Genomic DNA, 23,096 nt, shown 5'->3' on the forward strand with positions numbered 1-23,096 from the left:
CATTAAATGCTGTTAAGATTAGATGTTTGTTCATGTTTTTAAATAGTTTAGTATTGCATGCTTTTTTGTCACATTTTGCAATGGTTGGGCAGTGATTCTTTTTTAAATGACCCTCCCTACAGGGGATATTTAAATTATATCATAATCACTAGGCCTATATTCTTGGCATCAAATGAAACAGCTATTTTTGACAGACTGACAGGTATGATTCTGTATTATGACTACTGTCAACTGTCTGAAGATAAATTGTATAGGTCAAGAGAGCTTGTTAGGTTTTTTTTGAGAGTTTCCACCAATGTTATTTCTATGCACATGTCACAAACAAGCACACATGCTTTCATTGTTGTACTGCTTATTAGAAATGCTTCAGCATACATGACTCATGAGTCAGGAATAGTCCAAAAGTAAAATCATTGGGAGATTTGTTAAATTCTTCATGCAGTTAGACTTAACACATTCAGAAAACAGGACCCAGTTCTATCTGCCTTCCAGTGTTAACTGCTGCTTTCTTTTTTGCCATGGTATACTAACATATTAGCGTCCTCACAGGAGTGTCGAGAAGAGTTGTAAGGTCTTGGATATGTTTAATGCCTCATTGTTAAATGAAACATTGCAATAACAATACACAAAATCCATATAGACAACATTTGTCAGAAGCAAAGAACACAATGTTAATTTCCCTTTTGCTATTCTTTATGATTAATAGTGTGTTTCTATTTTCTGACACTTTATATCCATACTTTGGACTATACATTTGGAAACGTCATAACTTGGGCTAATAACTTGGTTCAGATGGGTCAAGATGGTGCTGTCTCGCCTCAGTGCTGGCAGATAGACAGGGTCATGTCATCATAATTACTTGGAATATTTACCTGATCATTGCCTATAGGTCATAATCTAATGGGTTGTACATTTAACCTAACACAAGGGTCCCTTATGTTGTGCATCACTTTAACTGGGAGAAAGGACATGTACTGCCCCACCAGGTGTTTTCATCTTTACACTTGCAATATAACGATGTAACAGATAATGTTTAGAAATGTGGACGTTTCCCCATAATAAACTGTGTTGGCAATTTATAAAAGAGAAGCAAAAGACTGTAATGTTCTCTTCTGATATTCACCGGCTGTTGATTTAACCTTAGTGTTATGGAGGCTGTCTGCAGTAATGGTGGCTGAGGCAGTGGGGTACACGCACAAAAGAGCCATGCTCCAGCCACATCCAATTCCTCAGAGTGTCAGGCCACACAACCTAACGGTTCCGATTTAATTGGACTGTGTTCAGGTTGCCATCACCCTCTTGTTTCTTGTCTGTGGGGCAGAGGCAGGCATTAATAAGGGAGTGCAAGAAGCCTCCCAAAGAATTTAAAGAGCAGAGGTTCATAATTAAGGCTCTCTGCAGCAGCGCGCAGAAGAGAGTAATGTCTTTGCGGTGCGCTTCTAAGATGCCAAGCCATGTCTTATTCAACCAGCAAAGCCAAGCCCCCTCATAAAAGATTTATCTGATTCTCATAAGAGCCCCCCATCCCCCCAACAAACACAACATGTGCATGGGCGAGCATGCGCACGCGTGCGTGCACACATACACATACACATACACACACACGCACACATGCACACAGACTGTGCACTGAACAAACAAAAAAGTGCTGTATGCTATAATACATGTATGTATGCATATATGCATTTCAATTCACTCTCCAGTCTAAAACCTCTTTTTTGAGGGACAGTTTTATTCTCCAAGGTTATCCATCTATACCTGAATCAGTATGCCTAGGACACATATTCCACTTCTCTATCGATTTGTGTGAGATCCGTCTGATGCTTTGGGCTGGGATTGACAATTCTGGTAGCTTTTCACAGCTCATATTGCCTGCTGGCGACATGCCTCTCTTCACAGCTTGTCAGGGTCAAACAAACATGTATTCATGCCTCCCCTAACCTGTGAGTGCTGGAGGTGCTCTCAGACCCATGCTCTTATGGAACAGGTGCGGAATGCACTGACAGCCTTGCAGTGTTTTGCTACTGCGTTGGAAGCTATATGCAATCCTTTGTCACTCATTGCCTGCATCTATCTTTATCTTCGTATGTGTGTGTGTGTGTGTGTGTGTGTGTGTGTGGTGTGTGTGTCTGTGTGTGTTACTAGCAGGAGATAGCTTTTTATGTTCATATGAATGGTTGCAAATCCTCTTTTCAGATAAAAAAACATGGTGACATCCTCTTTCTCTCTCTTTCTCTCTCTATTCACTCCAGATTTGTGTTCATCTTGCATGTCTTTGTCCATTCACCCATAGCAAGCCCAGTTTGCAACAAGACTATAAAATGCTTCTTTGTGTAATAAAGGCTCTGTACTGATCTTTCCAAAGAAGACACAAAGTAGGGAAGTCACAATAAGGGAATAGAGAAAGAGATTCTGCAAAATCCTATGTTGATAATGCTCTGGTTGAATTAAAGACTTGATGTCAGTGACTATTAATCCTGCTATCTCATTTGGTCCTGACACCTCAGGGCTGGGTGGCTGTTGACACTTCAGCTGTCTGCCTACAGAAACAATTTTGAGCCGAGGCTTTCTTCTCATGCCTTAGACTGACCATTTCTGATGGATCGACCATGAGGTTCGCTATAAGACTGTTTTCATGATAATACATTATTTCTAGAAAACATTTTCCATGCCACTTAAATATTATTCCTTCATGCAGCTCTGATGAAATTAGACAGTATATGTATAAGTAATAATTGTATGATGCCACATACAATTATAGTGAAAATTATTTCATTAGTGATTCAACATGAAATTGATAAACACTATAGGATTGGCTCCTTATAAGGTGAGTCAATTATTGACTGGAAACTAGCCTACATATAGTGTGCATAGCTCACAACATGTACAAACAATTCATTCCAATAAATCAGCCATTCAATAGATTGAATGAGAGTTCAGAGCTCCCCTTTTTGAAGTCCCCTTACCCACAAACAGACAGAAACTGCAAGAGCGAGAGGAAGGGAGAAAGAGTGAGAGGAAGGGAGAGAGAGAGAGAGAGAGCAACAGAGAGCATGAAGATGTAAGTCATTCATTGATAAGCCTTGGGCTGGTTTGAGATTCTCCTGATGTGAACTCCAGGGCGATTCAGGATACACTGATGCGCATGCACTCACTGATTACTGTCTGCACTTCTCTTATGGCCTGAGCAAAGATGAAGGCCAACTTCCAGCTGAATGCTTTACAAGTGCAAAAAGTCTAAAAATATCAAAATGCTGATTGCACTCTACTTGTGTACTAAGCTAAGCCTTCAACTATGTGCAGGCCCTTCCCACTGTTCTCCTTTGTATTTGTGCATGTATTGCAGGAACACCACAGAAGCCATTCTCTGTAAATAAATATTTAATGAATACATTCAAATGAAGGATAAACATGTTACAACTTGTCTTACAGCTATTTTGCTGCATAAAGACGTAATAATTTGACTCTATGCCTCTCATTTTTTTCCTTTAAGTCGCCCAGAAAACATAGTCCTATAATATATGAACATTAAAATAGATTGTACATGTATTCATATTTGTTTTCTTAAAAATAACTGGGAGGTAGTGCACGCCAAATTTGAATTCAGTACCCTGTCTGTAACTGCCTGTGCAATATCTGTCTGTGTTTATGTGTGTGTATTATTTTTGTACAGGTCTACATATGTACGTGCATGTGTGTGCATGCCTATATATGTGTGCTTAGAAAAGCTTTTCTAAATAGAATCTCATCTCAAATATACCATTCATTTTAGCATTGTTTCCATTATTTTTAAAGCTGTGTCATACCATCTACAAACATTCCATTACAGAGCTAAATGTATTCATTTATTAAATGTAACTGAATTGCCTAGCTCACATTCCACATTGCAAATGTAGTGAGGTGAAAACCAATGGAAAAGGACCCCTAAGTGGCTATAAAATCAACATTCATCTGTGCCCTCATCAGGAGTTAAAATATGCACACTGTCACTCCGACTAATTGTATTTATGGACAATAAGGCAAAGGGATTCTCCCCAGTCGCTGACTAACTCCATGGACCAAGCATTTACAGAGGCTGAGAGAGGCCGTGGTGCTGTCACAGATCCTTTGTGTATTTCCTAACTGACAAAAACAACAGCATACACAACACATTCAGACTCGGACAAAAGCACACACACAAACTACTACGTGTACTTACACGTTAGCATACACAGACAAGTGTTGAAGTTTATACTGTGCGGTATGCTTAAAACATCAAAATGATGCTGAGAGAACGGGAACACACACACACACACATACACACACACACACATACATGTACAGTATGTGCATACATGAAAGGAATGAAGAAGTGACAAGAGACACAAAGGAACACAAACACAAATGAACAATAGAAACCTATTTTTGAGGATTAATTTGCCTTCCTTTGCCTGGAATCAGAGCCATGCTGAGTGATTGTGCCAATCAGTAGAATCTCCTTGTGTCCAGTTGATGCCTGCGTTGCACTTCGATGATTCGAACTGCCATATAGTGTGGGCCTGTGCATGCACACAAACCAATTTTCCATCTCCTTGCACTCCTCCTCAGACACTATATAATCATTTCCCCCTTTTACAGAGGCTCCCCTGATGACTCATAATTTCTATCTCTCATTTAGTTCCATTTATAGATCAGAAGTGATCATGTCAACCTCCATACTCCTACCCATGAAAACTATGCAGACTCTTAGCGTATAGAAATGTCTGAAATCATTTTGTATGCATCCATGGCCCTATGGCTGTGAATCGACTAATTTTCCAACGACACTGAGCCTCAAGTTCAAAGGTACATTAACCTATATTCTAACTAGCCAGTAAGGGCTTTAATGGTCCCTTGATGGCAAATGGCAATTCTCCAAGTGCTTTAGCTTAACACTATATTGTATGTTTTACTTGTCTGCATCCCATGATATCCCATGAATAAAACACTATGATGAATCTCATCTTTATTCCCCCACCTTCTCTGTTGCCCTCAAAGACTCCCTTCAAGGCATCACTCCTCCCATTGTCCTTAACTGGTGTTCCTTCTCTAGGCCCATCACCAGGCTCTCAGTTCCTCTGGCTGCTGGCCTTCCTGTAGACGTTGTTAAGCAGCTGGATTTCCTCGCGATAGCCGCCACTCTCCTGCGTCTGTCGCATGCTGTTCTGCCTGTGGGCCTCCACTGTGTCTGGGATGTGGATGTTGATGTGGTCCGCGTCTGGGTTGATGGCGGGGATGAGCAGCGAATAGGATGCTGTCTCGCCCAGGTCGCACGACACGAAGCGGTTCTCCCGGCGCGAGTAGCGCAGTGAGGGCGAGCGGGCGTGCGTGGACGACTGGCTGATGTTGGAGATGATGGACACGCTGTCCATGGCCTCCTCGTTGTCGCAGATCTCCAGCACCTCCAGATGGATCTTCACGTTGGTGTCACCTATGCCGGTGATGAGGCTGACGCCGCCTACCCCTTCACCACCGCCGCTCCCAGAGCTGTTGGAGTGGGGCTCGTCCGCACTGGGCTCATGGCCCACAGACTTGGAGCGGTACACCTCCACCTTCTTGGTGGTGGGGGAGATCTTAAGGCCATCGCTGCTGACCTCATAGGTGGAGAGAGAGAGGGTCTTGCCTGTGGGGGCCTGGAGGGAGACAGTACCCTGGAAGGCACAAAGCGGGATGGACAAGCCTCCAGTGGACCGCTAGGAGGGAAAAACAACACAACACACAAAAATGACCACAGGAATAAGGTGCATTATTATCATGGTGTCACTGAATATCTAACTAACAATCTACACTTTCCATCTGAACAACCATATCTGAATTCTCTCTCAACAAGGCACAGTTAGAACTAACTAACTAATAATAAAAAAAAAACTCAACATCAAAAGATCTTTATAAAATAGGCTAAAATTAACCACTTTGCTGGCATAAATTATTCAGACGCTTTGATTCCAATTTTCCCACTCTCTCTCTCGATTTTACCCCTCAAGAAATCAAGGCATTAACAGCCTTGCTTTGTGCCCTCTCAACTGTCCTGAAAATGTACCTCATCAAATGGAGTTGTGATATAGTGGTTTCCCAGGGTCAATGAGATGCCTGAGGACTAATGGGGAGATGAATTAACAGGAGGGTGCGGTGATAATGTTTCCACAATGAATGTATTCCACAGAACTAGACTCACATGCTAATGCAGGTTTTCAGACAATTCTATGCCATGGGTAGCATTAAGAAATGCAAAGTGGTACTTGATTACTATGACATTTAGATATATATTTAGTACATCATTTCATCTAATGTGATTTTTTCGGAGCAGTTAATGACCACATTTATTAGGATGTGTGCTTGCAGCTGAGCTATACACATAGGAGAAACAAGTGATACATGATCTACTCCTGTGACCCTCATGGGATTACTAAAGATAATTAATACATTCACAATATGCCAATACATTAATGAAAATAGGGACAGAGAAGGAGACATAGTTACTGACACATTAGGCAGCCATTGCTGAGATGGCCAAGAAAACAAAAAGAGAAACACTGCATTAATATCTAACAGCTTCACCCCAGTGCTTCCCATCATGTCTGTCCTGTCATGACTGAGTGCATGCCAGAGGCAATTCCCACTTCTGGTGCATGAGCACAACAAAGTCTAATTATTTTTTGTGCCCCATAAAACATTGAAGCTTTATGTTTGGCCAATTAGCAACTCACCCGACCACAGCAAGATGTATGTGTTCATAATGCATGCTTCTCTGACTGGCAAGAGAATAGGATTTTGCTTGTTTGGCAATGTTGCACACTATGTAGCACGACTTGAGGGCTTTTCCTGTCGAGGATGTACAACCTGGGATTAAAATCTTCATCCCCCTCTAGCTAATCTTCTGACCTCTCCTCCTACACTGATGACCAGATAGCAGTAGAGCAGGGTGGCAAAGCAAATATCTGCCCCGGCCTGTTAATAGGCATCTGTATTCTGCAGTCGTGCAGTTGCTTGCATGGCGTCCAGTCTTTCTGAGCTCTATATGGTCCAAGTAAACCACATGGGAGCATTCTTCAGCTAACGTTGAGATCCACAGAGAATTGACCACAACATTCAGACCCAGCATGGCTCACAACTCTAAATTAGTGCCTGTTTTAAAAGGAGTATAAGCATGCAACCCCAGCAAGACAGCATACAATGTTTTTGCCTTCATTTTGCTTGGCACTTTTTTCATTTTGTGGGATGTGGTAACATTAACCTACATTCAAGCAAAACATGGGGAAAAAACATATGCCTTAAGGAGTAGTCTGAATGCAACAACAGGCTCTCTCTTTCTTACATAAGCGAGGAGAATTTCCCCTAGGGATCAATAAAGTATCTATCTATCTATCTATCTATCTATCTATTATTATAAGCAAAGAGAACACAGTGTTTGCTTATTATATTTTTAACTCAAAAATACAGTGGAGCCATTTACAAGACCATAAGCCACCACCAGAAGCAAATTACCATCTGTATTTTCACAAGAAAAAATGGAGGGCACTATCACTTATTCTAAAAGAGGTGGATCTTTGAGGGGGAAAATAAATATGTTCAATATTTAATTACACTATTGTCACACAAGCATCTGGCAAACATGTAATTTCCTACTAAAACGGTAGTAAGGCCTCAGCAATGAGTCACAAGGTTAAAACAGACAAACAGAAGAGCAGAGTCATCTGAATTAATCATGTTGGTTGGTCAGGAGCACATCAGCTGGTTAATGGTTACCCACCCTAATGGAACAACAATTAATTGGATGAAATAGATGTTGTTTCATGACTCAGCCATATGTTTGGACAAACAGATAACTTTAAGTGGCTAAGTTATAATAAGAAATATTATCAGTATCAATAATTAATTGTAGTAATGCAAGGAAACCTATAACCTATACCAAGAGCAGGGGAACATAGGCAACGGTTTTGAGATACTGAGTGATAAAGTTACAAAGAGTTTATACAGCAAGTTAGGTGAGGTCCGACTGGACTAGAATTAGGTGAGGTCCGACTGGACTAGAATTAGGTTAACATGTTTAAATGATATGGCATCCCACAGGTCTGGTGGGGACGTTTCTGTTCTGATCTTAAAACATATGTATTTGTCACCAGTGTCCTACCTTGGGACTGTGCTTCTCAATGGTGCTTCTCACCATTCATGTAACATACTGGGGGCATTATTCCATCCGTTATTGTCAGTCTATAAACTGACAAGGAAGAAGATTAACCCTAGGAGGCTTGCCTTCCCTTTCATGCTGATGGACAGCAACAAGATTGTGACAATGTATCATGGATAGTTTCAAGTTCAGAAGAATTATAATTTTGCACTATGACTGTGTGCCCCAAATTCATGAATGTATTAACTGTTTTTTCTGTCACTTGACACAAAATGCTACAGATTTCCCTAAATCATTGAGGTACCTGTCTGGGTGTTCTCTCCGACTTGCTTCTGCACCATTCCCAGTCAGTAAGTTCAATTTTACGGCCCTCCTCGTGTGATAGTCTCCTCTCAGGCCCGTCGAAAACGGAGGAAGAGTCAAGATTCACATCAACCTCTCCACTCAGTGATGGAGGCGGAGAGCCCAGACACAGGCCTTCGTGGTCGGAGTTATGGCTTTGGCTCGCCAGCCCTTCCTCATGGCTGAGCGTCGTGTCTAACAACACTTCTCTGCGCAGGGAGCTGTCCTCGTTGGCGGTGGTTCTGAACTCGTTGTTCGCTAGAGTTTTTATCTGACCGCTGTCCAGCACTGCGACTCTACTTTCAGTCAGATTGCAGTTGAAGAAATTGCTGTAGGAAGGTTTTTCTATCGACGGCGACTTCGTGTGGGAAATTTTATAAAAGCCATAGCCGCTCTGGAAGGACATGTTGAAATCAAACCTCCGTTTGTTTACTGTGGACAAAATGAATACACACATTTCAGTTCATGAGTAGCCTATTGTGTAGTGTCTCGTTATTTGCCCTACGGCGTCTGTGTCATAAGACTGAAGTAACATTAAATACATTGCAGCCAGCATTGGCTACGACCTTGACCATACGACTCCTTACTACTCCAGTCGAGCTGTCAGGTGACTTAAGTGAGGGCCGGATCTCCAAAGTGTGTGAGACAGTGTAAAGTGTAAGGCGTTGCGTAGTAGCTGAGGTACATCCATTAACCTATTCAAAAAGAGGCGTAGGTCATTTGCTTAGCCTACTTGTTCAAGCCCGAAATCACCTAAACTAAATCGTTGTATTGACTCGGGGTGCCCGATAATATTGGCACAATATCGATGAGAATGGTTAAGCCCCTTCACTGCCTATGTAAACTACTCCCATGTAGGTTACCGTGCCTTTAACGTAGGCCAGCCTAGCATCGCCCCCTTTGGCCTGATGAGGAGGCTATCCTCCTGTCTTGATGAGAAGGCTATATATCCTTATCTTGCCTTAATGAGTAAGCCATCCTCCTGTTTTGCGGGTTGCTCCTGTTTTCAGGGCTACAGAAGACCACAGGTCTATATCACTGTATCGTATCTTTAACGTCCAGATAAATTACTTGTTGTTATGAATGTTACCAAATTACTTCATTTGACTTTGTTAACTATATGTCCACTTGCTCACTCCAGATGTTGGTTGCACACTTGCACTTACCAGATGGTTCTTTGGCCGCACCGGAGGGACAATTGATGAAACAGCCACAAGGGAGATGGATCCAGCGCTCGGAGAGCACAAACATGGGCGTAACTGCAGCCGACAGCAAGGTTAGGAAGAAACTCAATGTCTCCATGGAAGTGCTCCGAACATGAACTATGTGACTCACTACAATTTGCGTCTGAAATAGCAGATAGCAGGGCACAGTTTCAGTGACAATTAAAAAGTGTTTTCATTGTTAGTTTTTCTTTTTCACAATGTTTAATCTAGTTTGCATTTCTTTTTCACAATGTTTAGTATATGCAGATTCATATCAATATATATTTTGAGATGTACAATACACGGTCAAGGCATAAGTCAAGGGTAAACATTGGCTACTTTCCATTATTGTAACTCACCATCATTGGCATCCACAAAACTATGCGTGCGATTGCCAAAATCACGGAGAAGCGCTTCTGAGCATAGAACACCGGGGAGTATCTCGGGTGCTCTCTATCCATGCGCAAACGGTCCGTAGTGGTGGAGCTGGAACGTGTGACCATGTTGCTCTGCAAATACACTGGGTCTGTACTAAATTCATTGTATACACTAAAACTTTTCTCCAAGCTAGCCCGTGATAAGGAGGGAATTTCACATAGGGGCCTCGATCCATCTGAAACTAGCGGTCCAGCGATCTCAAAATAACTAGGGGAAAACGTCTTCTGTTGCTCTGTAGAGCACAAAAGCCGATATATGAGAGGGAAGGAGAAAAAGACCAAGCCACAAACACACAGCGAGTACGCAGCAAAAAGCAGCAAAACATAAAAACTATTGCTGTCCGGCAGACAGCCAAGGGAAGCAGGGGAAAATCGACCCCAGCCACACAAAGGCAGTATACTGATGATCAGACTGATTATCCACACCATGGCTATAGCCCATAACATTCTCAGTGGTCGACTGCTGGACTCGTAAACTCCAAACCTTTTGGTAATGTAAAAAGTGTAGGCAACAATAAGAAATGCCTTCATATTGCTAGACAAACCCTGAAAAACGTAAAGGAGTCCAGACAGGGTGCATATGGTTCCTGACTTGCCATAGTCTTCTTTCTTCCACTGCAAGAACATAAACAAGGAAAGAGGCACCAGACTAACGAGGTCGTCAATTGACATGGAAGCCACAATCAGGCAAAGGGAAGTCTTCAACCTTTTTCTCAATAAGGTTATGAGAGAGTATACACCTCCCACACAAGTCACAATGGCAATAGACAAACACAGGCCAAAAAGAACAATGTCAGTTTGCTTGTCAGGGTCCATGCTATTCGTTTTTTTATAACTCTCCATTAAAAGGTTGCTGTTGTTTGGTGATGGTGAGCTGTCCGTGTAGGACATGTTGATTCAACTTTATCCACTTGTCTTGCCTCATTCCACTTTGCAAGATAAAATGATCTGTCTGTTGCAGGTCGACGAAGTTTGGTTCAAGACCGTGCTACTTTTGATTCCAAATGCATCTGCGTAAATTCACTATACATTCCGGTCTGTGGAATAGCATAGCAATCCAGTGAAAGTGAAGCACCTGACACATGTTTAGTATTTCTTCCCATTACTTGCGCTTGCCGTTTTGTCCTCAGGGGGTCCAAGATGGAGCTTTAGGTTTATTTTCATGTCACTAGAGTATCTTTTGTCCCGACCAGTTCGCCATTCAATATTATAGCGATATTGATTCTAAAAAATAAGGAAAGGAGAGCGTACGTGTCCTGTATGTGTTCATCACAACTCGTGCACGATAGCTAACCTTCAGCTTCCCTCGCGCTACCGAAAGCCAAAGCATGAATGAGCTGTGCGTCCCAATCTTCAGAGCGGGTTGTAGAGAGGGAGGAGCATTCCTTCTCCTCCTTCACCGCCTCCGACGAATTTAATAGGATCAACATACAGGAGCCACGACAAAGATATTTGCCATGTCTAAAAAATACATACACAAATTTCATGTATTCATGTAACATTTCGTAACCGTTACACTATCTTCAAGGACTGTAGAATATTGTAAGAACAGAGCAACTACATTTCTATCTATTCTGCCATATTTCTTGGCTATGTCGGTCCAGTTGTGACTGAAGTAGGCCTTAATGAAACACAGCTCCATTTGATTGCAAATGTCCCAAGGAACTGTACTGTGTGTTTAACTGAAGTCTTAACATTAGTGCAGTGTCCTGGTACAGTAGCTAGTGACTTTATGGGTTAGGCAAGGGTTATCAACTTGTACCATATGGCTAATTATAGATGTAGCAACCTACAATCAATGTGGTGAATCATATATTGATGTGAGATGTAACCTATGCTCTGGATCCATAACTCACAATTTGCTGGAGTCTTTTTTGTATCTATCAAAAGGTACACATCAGCCCTTTGTGGCCTCTGCTTCTACAACCACTGTACCCTCATACTAATAACATCTCTCTCTCTCTCTTTCTCTCTCTTTCTCTCTCAATGAGAAACAGATCACCCATTGTGTTTGAAACAGAAGTCCTTTTTGTTTGAGAATAATGAGGTATGAGTTTGCATGTGGTAGATTTTATTAGAATTCTGTGTGCAATTGAATTCCAGAACAGTATTTCCAATTGTCCTTGACGGGCAGTATAACAACATTATATTCTGCTAGGAATGCACTCACAGAAACTCATGTTTTCACATCAGTGGGTACCTTATGACTGCACCCATGCAAACAATATAAATGGTCGATACAAATTGGCAGCATTGATGTGTGCATTATTCAGCTCCATCAATGGAATTTGATTCGCTGGTGCTTAACATCCTCAGTGTAGGAAAAGGCATACATAACAGGAGTTCAATGCACTTTTCTTTGCAGGAAGATAAAGATGAATGCACATTTAACAGCATCCATATTATGAAATCCCATCAATTGACTTTATCAGTGTGTCAGCAAATTTCATTCAATATTGTGTTTCCTATGTGTAATCAGGAATAATTGACGAATGATTATAAAGACATAGGTCATTCATAACCAAGAAGAGTTTGAGTTTGAGAATACATTTTTTTGAGGCAAGAATGGCAAACAGAAAGCTCCAGCAATTAAAAAAAATGCCTTGAATTTCCTTTGTAGGTTAGGCTATCCAAGGACAATCTGGTAAATGACGTACACTGTATGTGCTTGATGGAGAGAGGGGCCTTGCACTATCCTTCCTTGTCGTGCTCAAGGACTCTGATGTAAAAGATAGATCTCTTTTCCTGAAGGCCTGAGCCAAACATAGCTATATATTGCTCTCATACAGCAACCAGTGTTTTTATGTATTTAATTCATTATTCAAAAATACATGTTCCTAAAAAATAGAAGAAAAAAATAAATACAAGCTATTCTTATGGATATATGTTAAGGAATACAATACGTGTTACCAAAATCAGGGGTGTCCTAACTCATTCAGCAACCATTTTTTCTTTGATTTCACCTTGTTGCAAGGAGAATCATTTACCCTTGAATGGGTTTGATTTATTCAGATGAAGTTGAGTTTGGATTTAGATAATTGACTTCAGATGGATCAGATGATTGGACTCCCACTATGTGAAGGTGAACATGCAGGGGTGGATGTAACAACAGTGATCACATGGGCAGGCTCACAGTCATCTCACCTTGAGATTTATGAAATGGACAAAGTGAATGAGGAAAGATGATCAGGGTGGATAAAAGTGGGAGGGGATGAAATATGTTTGATGGCTGCTTTGTTTGTGTGTGTGCGGCAACATTTAGGTAGATAGAATAGCAATATTAGAATCATACACTGCCAAAACAAATATGTAAAAAAATCATTTTAGAATCATATTAAAGGTATACTATGCAGGTGAAGGTAGGCCTATTTTTGGCGAGTTTAGAGCTCCCTCTAGAGTCGTGATGTATATTTATATGTAACTCTGCTATTGTAAATAGCAAACTTCTCACAACGTATCCCCCCTGTACAAAATGCAAATGCTTTTGTTGTAGAGGTGAAGGATTAACAACAGGCAAAAACTATCTCCAAAGAGCAATATCTACTAACAAGGTAATGTTTCTGATTCTCGTGAGTTTTGGCAGGGCGCCACTCTTGGAAGTTGCATGGCTGGTGTTCTCAGTAGGGACTTGCTATGTCTATGGTGTATAACTATGCTAGGTGAATGATTCCCCTATTACATGTTTGTTTACCATCAAATTGGCTTCATAAAGGTGAAAATCTTGCATAGGGTGCCTTTAATTTAATATAATTGTGGTGTTCATCAATCATTCACCTTATTCACTACTTTGCTGTCTAGCTCAGATACCAAATTCAGGGGGATTTTAACCACCTTTTCCAGAAGTCTTTCAACTCTTTGTAGAATTTTTCAGGTGATGATGACAGGCCAGTTCATCAGTTCATGAAAGGTTGTATTCTGCCATTTTGTTCCTTAAACAAAGTGTTTTGCATGTGTCAGATTGTTGTTCTGCTGCATGAATGAAATAGCCCTAATCAAACATAGTGGTAACCTCTCTAGTTCATTGATCTGTGATGGCTTTTAGACAGCCTCTTGGACTGAAACAGCCCCATTACATTGTCATGCTTGACAAAAGGCATCAAACCCATTCCACTCTCATTTGTTCTGTGTCACACATGCTACTGCATATGGTCTCCTCTCTCATACCACTGTCCATCCTATTGTAATATTTTCTTTTCATGAATTCAAATATATACATTTTCTCTGAAACTTTGCCTATAGGGTCTTTCAATTGATTAGATTCCATATATACAGATCAAAAGCAGTGCAGAATTATTTGTTTACTTTACATCTTTCAAGAGCTCCAAGAATATGGACATACATTTGAATGATTAAAAAAAAAAATTTCCTGTAGGGAACTTTGTTCTCTGCATTTTAGTGTGTGTAGTGTGTGCACGTATACATACTCACACTTGGAGCAGTGAGCTCGGAGCCCACACACACACCCGGAGCAGTTGGCAGCCCTTAATCTGGTGCCCGGGGAACAGTTTGGGGTTAGGTGCCGCTCTCAACAGCCATGAAGGTATGGAGGCTATGAAATGCTGAATGCAACATTTTGCTTTGTTTACACGTTTAGTTTACATAGTTCTGAGTTTTCACTTTTAATTTTACAATGTAATAATAGTCAGAAAAAGACTGGTGCTGACTGGTACTGTACATACATTGCATCAAATTCATTACTGTGAGATATTCAGTAGCAGTGTTCACAGTTCACTAGAGAATATGTAAAGTGAAGGAAATGATTTAATCGTTATCTCTCCCCAGCACACGGTCAGTGCCATGCCCTCACACACAAAAATGTTTTGTCATAGAGTATGACCTTTTTGTCTTTAGTAATGAATGATCACATTTTGCCTCACAGTCACTAAGGCACGTGGGAAAAGAGGACGACTGGAAGAGGCCTGCGAGGGTAAGCAGGTAAGCAAGTCTCATGGGTGGCCAAATGAAATCTTTAGATCAGAAATGTATTGGACACAAACCGTGAGGGCAAACAGGACCCATCAGGGGTCCAAAGTTTGGTGCAAGACTGTGATACAGCCTTTGTACTTGGCTTCAACCCTGTCAACGCGCATCAGTTGCGGCTGTGAAATAAACCATAAACAGGAAATAATTCTCTGCAAGCACAGACAAGCAAGGTGAGGTCACATGCAAAAATGCAAAATTATCCTTTCAGACGAATTCTGCCTCTTGTGTAACACACACACACGCACACACACACACACACACACACACACACGCACACACGCACACACACACACACACACTGCTGCTTCCGCTGGCCCCAAGTGCCTTGTCCTGTATGCAGGTGCATTTGGAATTCCACATGGCAGAGTAGGGAACAGTTTCACTTCCAGCTCACTGTTCCCAAAGCAGTGCCACTCTCCTAGTCCTTGACATGAAATATTAACCAATCCAGAAGCCTGTTTGCCTCTGACATGAACTGCTGCATCCAATCTGAAGTCATTCTGCACCCCAATCTGCCCCCCCCCCACACACACACACTATCAACCCCACCACTCCCCACCCATTCCCAGCCCCACATGTCACATATTTGTACATACGTACACATTCCATTGAAATATGTTTTCAGCAATCTTCTTTGTGTGTTTATTTGTGGCTTATGTGTGTTTGAATGAAGATATGGTATATGTGGATCTGAGACAGATGTTGTTAGGGAAGTCATTTGATGATCTAAATCGTATTACACGCGCAGGGCAAGGAGCAGGCACAGTGTCTGACGTCAGAGTCGCTGGTGTGCGTCACTGACTCAACAGCTTGGCTGATCTGGATACCTTTTAACCAACATTGGTCGTCCATATGGTCTCACAGGTCACAGTGTGTGTGCCTGTGCGTGTGTCTGTGCATCCCTGCGTACTTCATGCAAGGATATGTGTGGGTGGGAATTAGTGAAGAATTCCAGGGCATGTGGCTGTCTGTGTGAGCGATAGGCACACAGTTGGACAATAAATATGTATGGTTAAGTATCAGAGCAATCCAATATCACAGACAATTAAGAATGATGAAAGAAAAATCCTGAGGAAAAATGCGTCAGGACAAATTCCCTGCTAAAAAAACAAGGAGGTGAGAACGATAGGGAAGCACCACACTGCTGTTGGTTGTCACCATGCCTGTAATGAAAAGGTCTCTGAACAGATCAAATATATTCAGTATGCTGTGCTGTGTAAACATGAAGTAAAATATGCAGTGTCACGATCACAATGTCTGTGAAAATATGCAGTGTCAAAATCACAGTGTCAGTGAACTCCAATCTTGAAATTAATAGCATAGGCCAACATGAAGCTTGTGTAGACCAGTGCGCATTCACTGACACTGACAATGGAGTTACTACTGGTACATCATTTTGAGTTTAAAGTTACTCTATAACAGTTTAGCAAATCATTAAGCTGATTAAATTGATTTCATCCATTATCATTGTTATACTTTATCTTCAATGCAGCCTATCATTCCATTGATTAAATATTCTCTAAACAGACTCAGGCTTATGATGGCATCAGTTATAACACATTTTAATTGTCTGTTAGTAAAAATAACATGCCACATTTGTTGAATCTGTTCTAAATAGCAAAGTGGGCTTTAAATTATTTTGGGAGAAGCAGAAAAGAATGAATAGTCCTGCCTCACTCATGGGGGCTCCAGGTACCTGCTTGCTACAGTGGTGGCCTTTTCATCGTCTGCAATGGGCTTATAGTTTAAACTGGTTGGTCAAAATATCTCTACATTTCTCCATTTCTGACAAATGAATACCTCCTAATTTCTGACTAAAAAGAAAACCTCCTCATCACACTTTTGTAATTCTGTGCTTCTGGTTACAACACACCACCACGCCAGATAAGCATTATTTTTGTTAATGTAAAGTAGGCCTACCCGTGTGGAATTATAGCTTGAAATACTCATTTGTAGCATGGTTTCGTAATGCCTATTATCACTAGGCTATGCCTAAAACAAAATAGTTACACAAAAGCCGCTAGAGGGAACTGTCTGACCAGGGCTCAGTAGCCTACACCGGTTGCAACCCTACACCGAACCTTTAGACATTAGGCCAGAGCCAGCAGATGATCATTGAATTTGTCAGCTAACCTTAATATTGCCTCGTCTAACAGCTGACCGTAAAGCTATTGCGTTGCCTAAATATTGTAGGCTACATTTGTCCTGTGGACCGTTAGCTGTTAGTTAAAAATGAATGGTCTACGACATCATTTGAAATGTAAGTAGGCTACAGTAGGCTATAGGCCTATGAATGTGTCAATGGGATGTTGTAGTATCGGAAGTGTAGGCCTATAACGTTCGTTTGAAAATGACCAGATAACGTGTAAGTTATGTGAATTAATTACAATCGGAATCCATCACCCGTATCCATTGCACACACAGACAGATGTGCACACGCACAGTCACAATATGAGGATGAGGGATTTCTTGTACCGATCTCATCATTTTAAAATATTCAAGACGTGTGAGGGTTGTTATGTTCTCAGTTAGTTTGATAAAATCCCAAGGACAACAACAATCAACTGTACCACACAATTTTAATCAATGTGCAAAGTGTGCAGGGAGCCTGTCAGACTGAGTAATCAGATTAGGCTACTATAAGCAAACAAAGTGTCCTGTAGTCTTATGCAATGCACGTTTAAAGCTGCAGTTGGCAAGATTTTTTTGATCATATTCACTGAAACCAACACCAACAAACAACATAACAAGAACAACATAAATCTGCCGGTTTTAGAAAAAAACCCGCACTTCTACCTCCACCTAGAGCCTGTTATTTGTTTTGCAAAAATCCACAGCTCCCGGTTCATCTGGTCCAATCAGAGCAGGGCAGAGCTTTAATCTATAGGCTATTCGTGCCTTTTCGTTATAGGCTGGATGTAGGCCTACAATTTAATTCGTTCAAAAAATACGCCATAGGCCTATTATCGATTTTTAAGCGGGACAAAGGCTACAAAAGCCCAATAGTCCATGTTAAGGAGTTGCAGGCTTCCTTTATGAGACGATTAACATTCAGGATACAGCAAAGGTGTTTCCTAGCAAATGTAAGCTCATCACACTGAATTAGCCCATGGTCCATCGGGAGGCCTTCAGTGAGGTGAGTAGGCTACCCCTCAACCCCCGTAGTCTGTTAAACGTGCAATTAGTGAGTCATTAATTAATCTTTTGTAGTCCCTGAGCGATTTGTTTAGTGCTGCAGTACCCCAGGGGCATAATTAGCCTATAACTGATGGTTTGAAACAGTATAAGTGAGCTATAGCTTGTCTCCTAGGAGCTCTGGTTTCGTGGTGTCTTTTTTTTACTTTGTAGAAAATGTGTGCATGTATTCATGTTAAGTGTAAAAAGTGCATATTTTTAATATAATGTAAATTAGTCTATAGGCTGTTAAACATAGGCTAACTTATTGCACATTGTAGCCCATTACAAACGTCCCAACACTGGGGGGCAAAATATCTGCCTTTGAATGAAACAGCAGTAAAATTCTCCAAGACTAGAGCAGTACCTATGAGCAGCATGGAAAGTGTTGAAGCTGGCCATTTCTTTCCTTAACTTTTTTTTTTACAACTACTATTGTCTTTTGTAGCCTACTCAGTGTCTGGTAGGGGTTCTACGTTTCCTGTTATTGGGCAACACTGGATGGATTAATGTGACAATAGGACAATTATATCCCATAGAATAAATGATCAGGTTTTAAAAACTCACACAGAAATGTGAGAGAACAGGGATTCAGAACAAACATGTACACACATACACATACACTCACTTATACCACTACAATTGTGAAATGAGTCACTACGTTAGGCACAATGATTGATTATGCAGCACAGACTGCCATGTCCCTCAGGACCCAGTACCATTTACAATTGAATTTTTCCTATACATGGACCAGTGCTTGTTATGTAAATACTATTCAATTGGACAGACCAGCTTTAAACAGTAAACAGACTTCTGGCTTAATTTCTTGCCTCAAACATGAGGTTTGTTTAGAAAGATCTTGATGAGCGTATAAACAGAGGTGTGCCTGGTCCTGAAGCTAGAGGGAGGTTTGGGACATTTGGGATCTGGAGGAAATATTTTGGTGTAACAACGCAGTAACTGATAAAGAAAATGGACGATTATTATTATTCAACCAACTTGAAGTTTGAGTCTTTACTTCAAGGAGGTCTGAAGAGAATTTGAGTTATTATCCATAAAACATGAGTAGAGGGTCTCCTGAGTCCCCATGAGGAGTAACTGAAGTTTGAATTCAGCCTGACTGACACCTCTCATAAGAAAGAGTAGTCCCTGCTGTATGGTTTACTGATGTGTTGCCCTCACATAAAAATCTGAGGAATTTCAATAATACTGAATGTCTAAGCAACAGCAAGCAACAGTTTAGGGAAAGCAAAGATTTCCCCTCAACTATTAACAGTAACTGGCGGGAAGGAAATGCTCACTTAGAGATATCTCAGCGCTGTGCCTGAGGAGGGTAAAGATATGCCAGAATGCTAATGCTCCACAGGACCACCAGATGCAGGCATGCAGAGAGAGAGACGCGCCAGAGTGTGAGTGCAGAGACAGGTAGTGGATATGAGATTGTGTCAAATTTAATCCAATTGCATTAGTAATGATTTAAAGATGCCATAATTCTGTCTTACAAAGCCTCTACCCCCATCCAGTCCACACTGTGTGTGCAAGTCCATAGGCTACAATACTCTGGGTACTCTGGGTCTGTCTCCTGATTTGGTAGTGCAGTCTGTTGGTGTTGACATTTTGCTAATTGTGTAGGCCTAAGGAGGCCTGGTAAAAATTATGAGCACATTTATTTTTGCGAAAGCCACGGAATGTAAATCCAGTGGGCTTCAGAAGTTCAATAATACTACCAGCAATAGATATTCACAAAACTGTAAACTATGAGATACCTGCACTACCCAAGCCACCCAATAATCTATTAAACAGTTTGTATGATATACAGAGGACATTCTTATAATGGCTGAGGTCTCAAACATCTTTTGGACTTTTCCGTGTACTGTTAGCATTTTTCTTAACTAATCTAGGGGAGGGAAAGTTGCCTATAATAATGTGATGTAATAATGGAATTTGGATGATGCCAAGGATGGTGTCTTTTGGTGACCTTTGTCATTAATTTGCTCCATTTCCCTGGTAGCCTAAAGCACACAATGACTATTTGTCATCTGAGATGATGCACTTTATGGGAAACCTTTTTGCTGTTGTTGAAGTCAGGCCAAGAGTTACGCTAGTGAAAATGAGAAGCAGAGTTACGGGACTAGGGAAATGGTAGATGACTGATTTTCCCCCCATGTGGAATTGTTTATATATTTACTTTTGATCAAGGCTCTCTTTAACAAGCAACTATAGCGAACTCTAAATGAACAGCCTAATGAGTGATTGTGCTAAAATAAACACTAAAAGAATTCTTCAACGCAGACATCAGCATTTTGCCCATGTTTGCCTAGTGTCCCAGTGGAAAATGGACCATGCTGAAGTAATGTTTTTAAAGGATGTGGTACATAGTACATGTCACAAGATTGTTTTCAATATGAATTACATGAATTTAAAATGTATTGTCTTTGATGACATCATATGGTCATGGTTCTGTTATTTAGCAGACGGTTTTGTCCAATATTATACAATAGCCTACTGACATTATATAGTAATTGCAAGCTGCAAACTGATAGTAATAAAACAAAACATCAATTACAGGTACACCAAATCATTTCTATTGAATGTTTTATTTAATATTGTCAAATGTCCCTTGCATTTCCTCTCTTCTGTGAGGTCTGGCTAACTTCTCACTTCATTTCCCCTGTCACACAGATAATAACCCCATGCACATTTGTGTATCTGGAATATTGCCATATGCCTGTCCCTGACTTGATATGGGTGATAATCTGATCTTCTCCAGACATATCTTTTGGGATGAAATGATGTGAATGTCAACAAAATTGTCAATCAGTAAATATTTACTTCAAATGCATCTAAGATCCCCTGACCACAAGGTATACAAGATCATAAAAGATGTAGTCCTTGATGATGGTGGAAGATTGTTACAGTATTTTTTTTTAAATTCAACAGTAGTTTCAGTAATTCAGTAGTTTGATTCAGCAGTTCCCTCACTTCTCAAGCATAAGGACGAACAACATGCACCCATAGTTGTTGATTGGGTGGAAATAGTTAATTCTTTGGTCTGAGCCACTTGGTTTGTTTACCATTTACAGAGCCATGGCTGTGCACAATTATCAGAGCGTTATTGAGCGCACACACCGGACAGACACCGCGTGTGGAGAATTTGCCTGAATTTGAAAAGTTTAAAACTTAGTCTTTGCCTTAAATATGCGTTTTTACCATGACAGCATTAAGATAATAAAATATTACACCCAGGACATACACACTGTGTTCTATTCACACCACTAGTGCAACCAGTCAGTTGCCAATCAGCTAGTCGATGATTTATCATTCAGTGAGTAAATGGGTCTTATCAAGACTGCAAATACTTGTTTTATATTATAGTCTACATCAGATATATCACAACTCAAATGTAAGTGTATTTCCAATGAGAAAGATTGTAAGAAATCTCTATCAAAGATGGTCCAATGAGAGAACTATTTGTTTTCAGACAATAGGGGGTATAACTCTAGTGATGTGATGGTATATGCCATTGGTAGTCTGCATGAATCTAACTTCTGTTGGTGTAACTTTCCTTGTTTTGAACCGCGCGGCTCAGCCCTGCACATGCCCGGACTCGAACCTGCAAACAGCAGCACCTCGGATCAGAAGTGTACTATTAATCGAGCTAAAAGCCCAGGCTGCTAAATCTCTTGCCATCACTACTCTTAAGGCGTCGGGAGTGAGGTTTACTAACGTTCCACATGCACAGCTAGCTGGCATCGGTTACACTGGCACAACTCAACTCAACACCAACTCCATGTATCCCCAGTCGCTGGATACCTGGCTGAACTCATCAGTGACACCCTTGATTAATTACATACCACTGATCCAGATAATCAAGAGCAATACTCTTCATAAGTCTGTAACCATGAGCTCTAGGTGAAAAGTAATGGTGTTGGCTCAACCCATATTTACTAATTGGTTTAAAGTGTATGGTCACGCATAACCATTTCCACGTTAAGTTACTTTATTTGTCCTTAAGGACATTTTTCCTTTGCATTTTAACGCATCCGGAGGTACACACATTGTTCAATCTCTCCCCTATCCACATTTTCCCTACCAGTCAGGATTTGAACCTGCCATCCTTCAATCATGCCCAAATCCCTAATGAGTAGGCCAGAGATGCTCCATTTATCATACCCTTTGTTCTTTAATTACTAATTATATTGGCATATTTATCAATTATTGACAAAGTTTTGTCTGACTTTGGCACTTCATGACAAGAGGAAACATCTGGAAACAACTCTTTTCAGTTTTGGTATTGAGGGTGTCAAGACATGTCAGTAAAAGCTGGCTTTCATCCTGAAAATTCCTTAACTTGACAAAGCCGTGATAACCTCATTTGACTGTTTGAATTCACACTACTAATGTGAGGTCCACTGTCTTAGATAAAGTGAGATTTACTGACCACAAAGTAAATTCTCCCTCCCCATTCCTTAATTTCCACTTAGCCTTTTGAGAAAATTTCCCCACATTTTTCCTACATCCAGGATATTGAAATACATACCCTCAGTCATTTTATAGCTGAGACCTGGTGAATGTAGACCCTTCCTTGTTTATATTATGTTTTACAACACGCAAATGACATCATTCAAGCATCATTTTCAATAGTCTAATTTATGTGTCACAGTAGAATTTTGTTAGTTCAGTTTAAACACTGAATTTCATTGAAAACAAAGTTTTATGAAAGGGATTTTGGCAGCAGCCTGCTCATCTCGAATAACACAAAATTAACGACAGAAACTAGTCATCAGAGATGTGTTATTATTAGCAGAT

The 23,096-nt window shown here is 40.8% G+C and overlaps 1 protein-coding gene across 1 annotated transcript; it reads right to left on the bottom strand.

The window, feature by feature from the left end:
• Positions 1-5,087: 5,087 nt before the first annotated feature.
• Positions 5,088-8,894, bottom strand: LOC143122248 (putative G-protein coupled receptor 149). The gene is made up of 3 exons (XM_076283107.1): positions 8,451-8,894; positions 5,507-5,711; positions 5,088-5,449 (listed from the first exon to the last, which is right to left on the bottom strand). The coding sequence occupies exons 1-3, from the start codon at positions 8,892-8,894 to the stop codon at positions 5,088-5,090; spliced, it is 1,011 nt and encodes a 336-aa protein (XP_076139222.1).
• Positions 8,895-23,096: the final 14,202 nt, after the last annotated feature.

The sequence above is a fragment of the Alosa pseudoharengus genome, unplaced genomic scaffold (assembly GCF_046254945.1).
Source record: "Alosa pseudoharengus isolate Yale_2024_CS ecotype anadromous, Long Island Sound unplaced genomic scaffold, YU_APseudo_1.1 YU_APseudo_1.1_scf_13, whole genome shotgun sequence".
Classification (NCBI taxonomy): domain Eukaryota; kingdom Metazoa; phylum Chordata; class Actinopteri; order Clupeiformes; family Clupeidae; genus Alosa; species Alosa pseudoharengus.

Bases quoted from the DNA above. Each gene is read 5' to 3' on its own strand.
- LOC143122248 (XM_076283107.1), bottom strand. From the start codon at position 8,894: ATGTCCTTCCAGAGCGGCTATGGCTTTTATAAAATTTCCCACACGAAG. The intron at 5,712-8,450 runs GTACCTCAATGA...TTTCCCTCCTAG, and splicing joins CGGAGAGAACACCCAGACAG to CGGTCCACTGGAGGCTTGTC. The intron at 5,450-5,506 runs GCTCTGGGAGCG...TCACCGGCATAG, and splicing joins GGACGAGCCCCACTCCAACA to GTGACACCAACGTGAAGATC.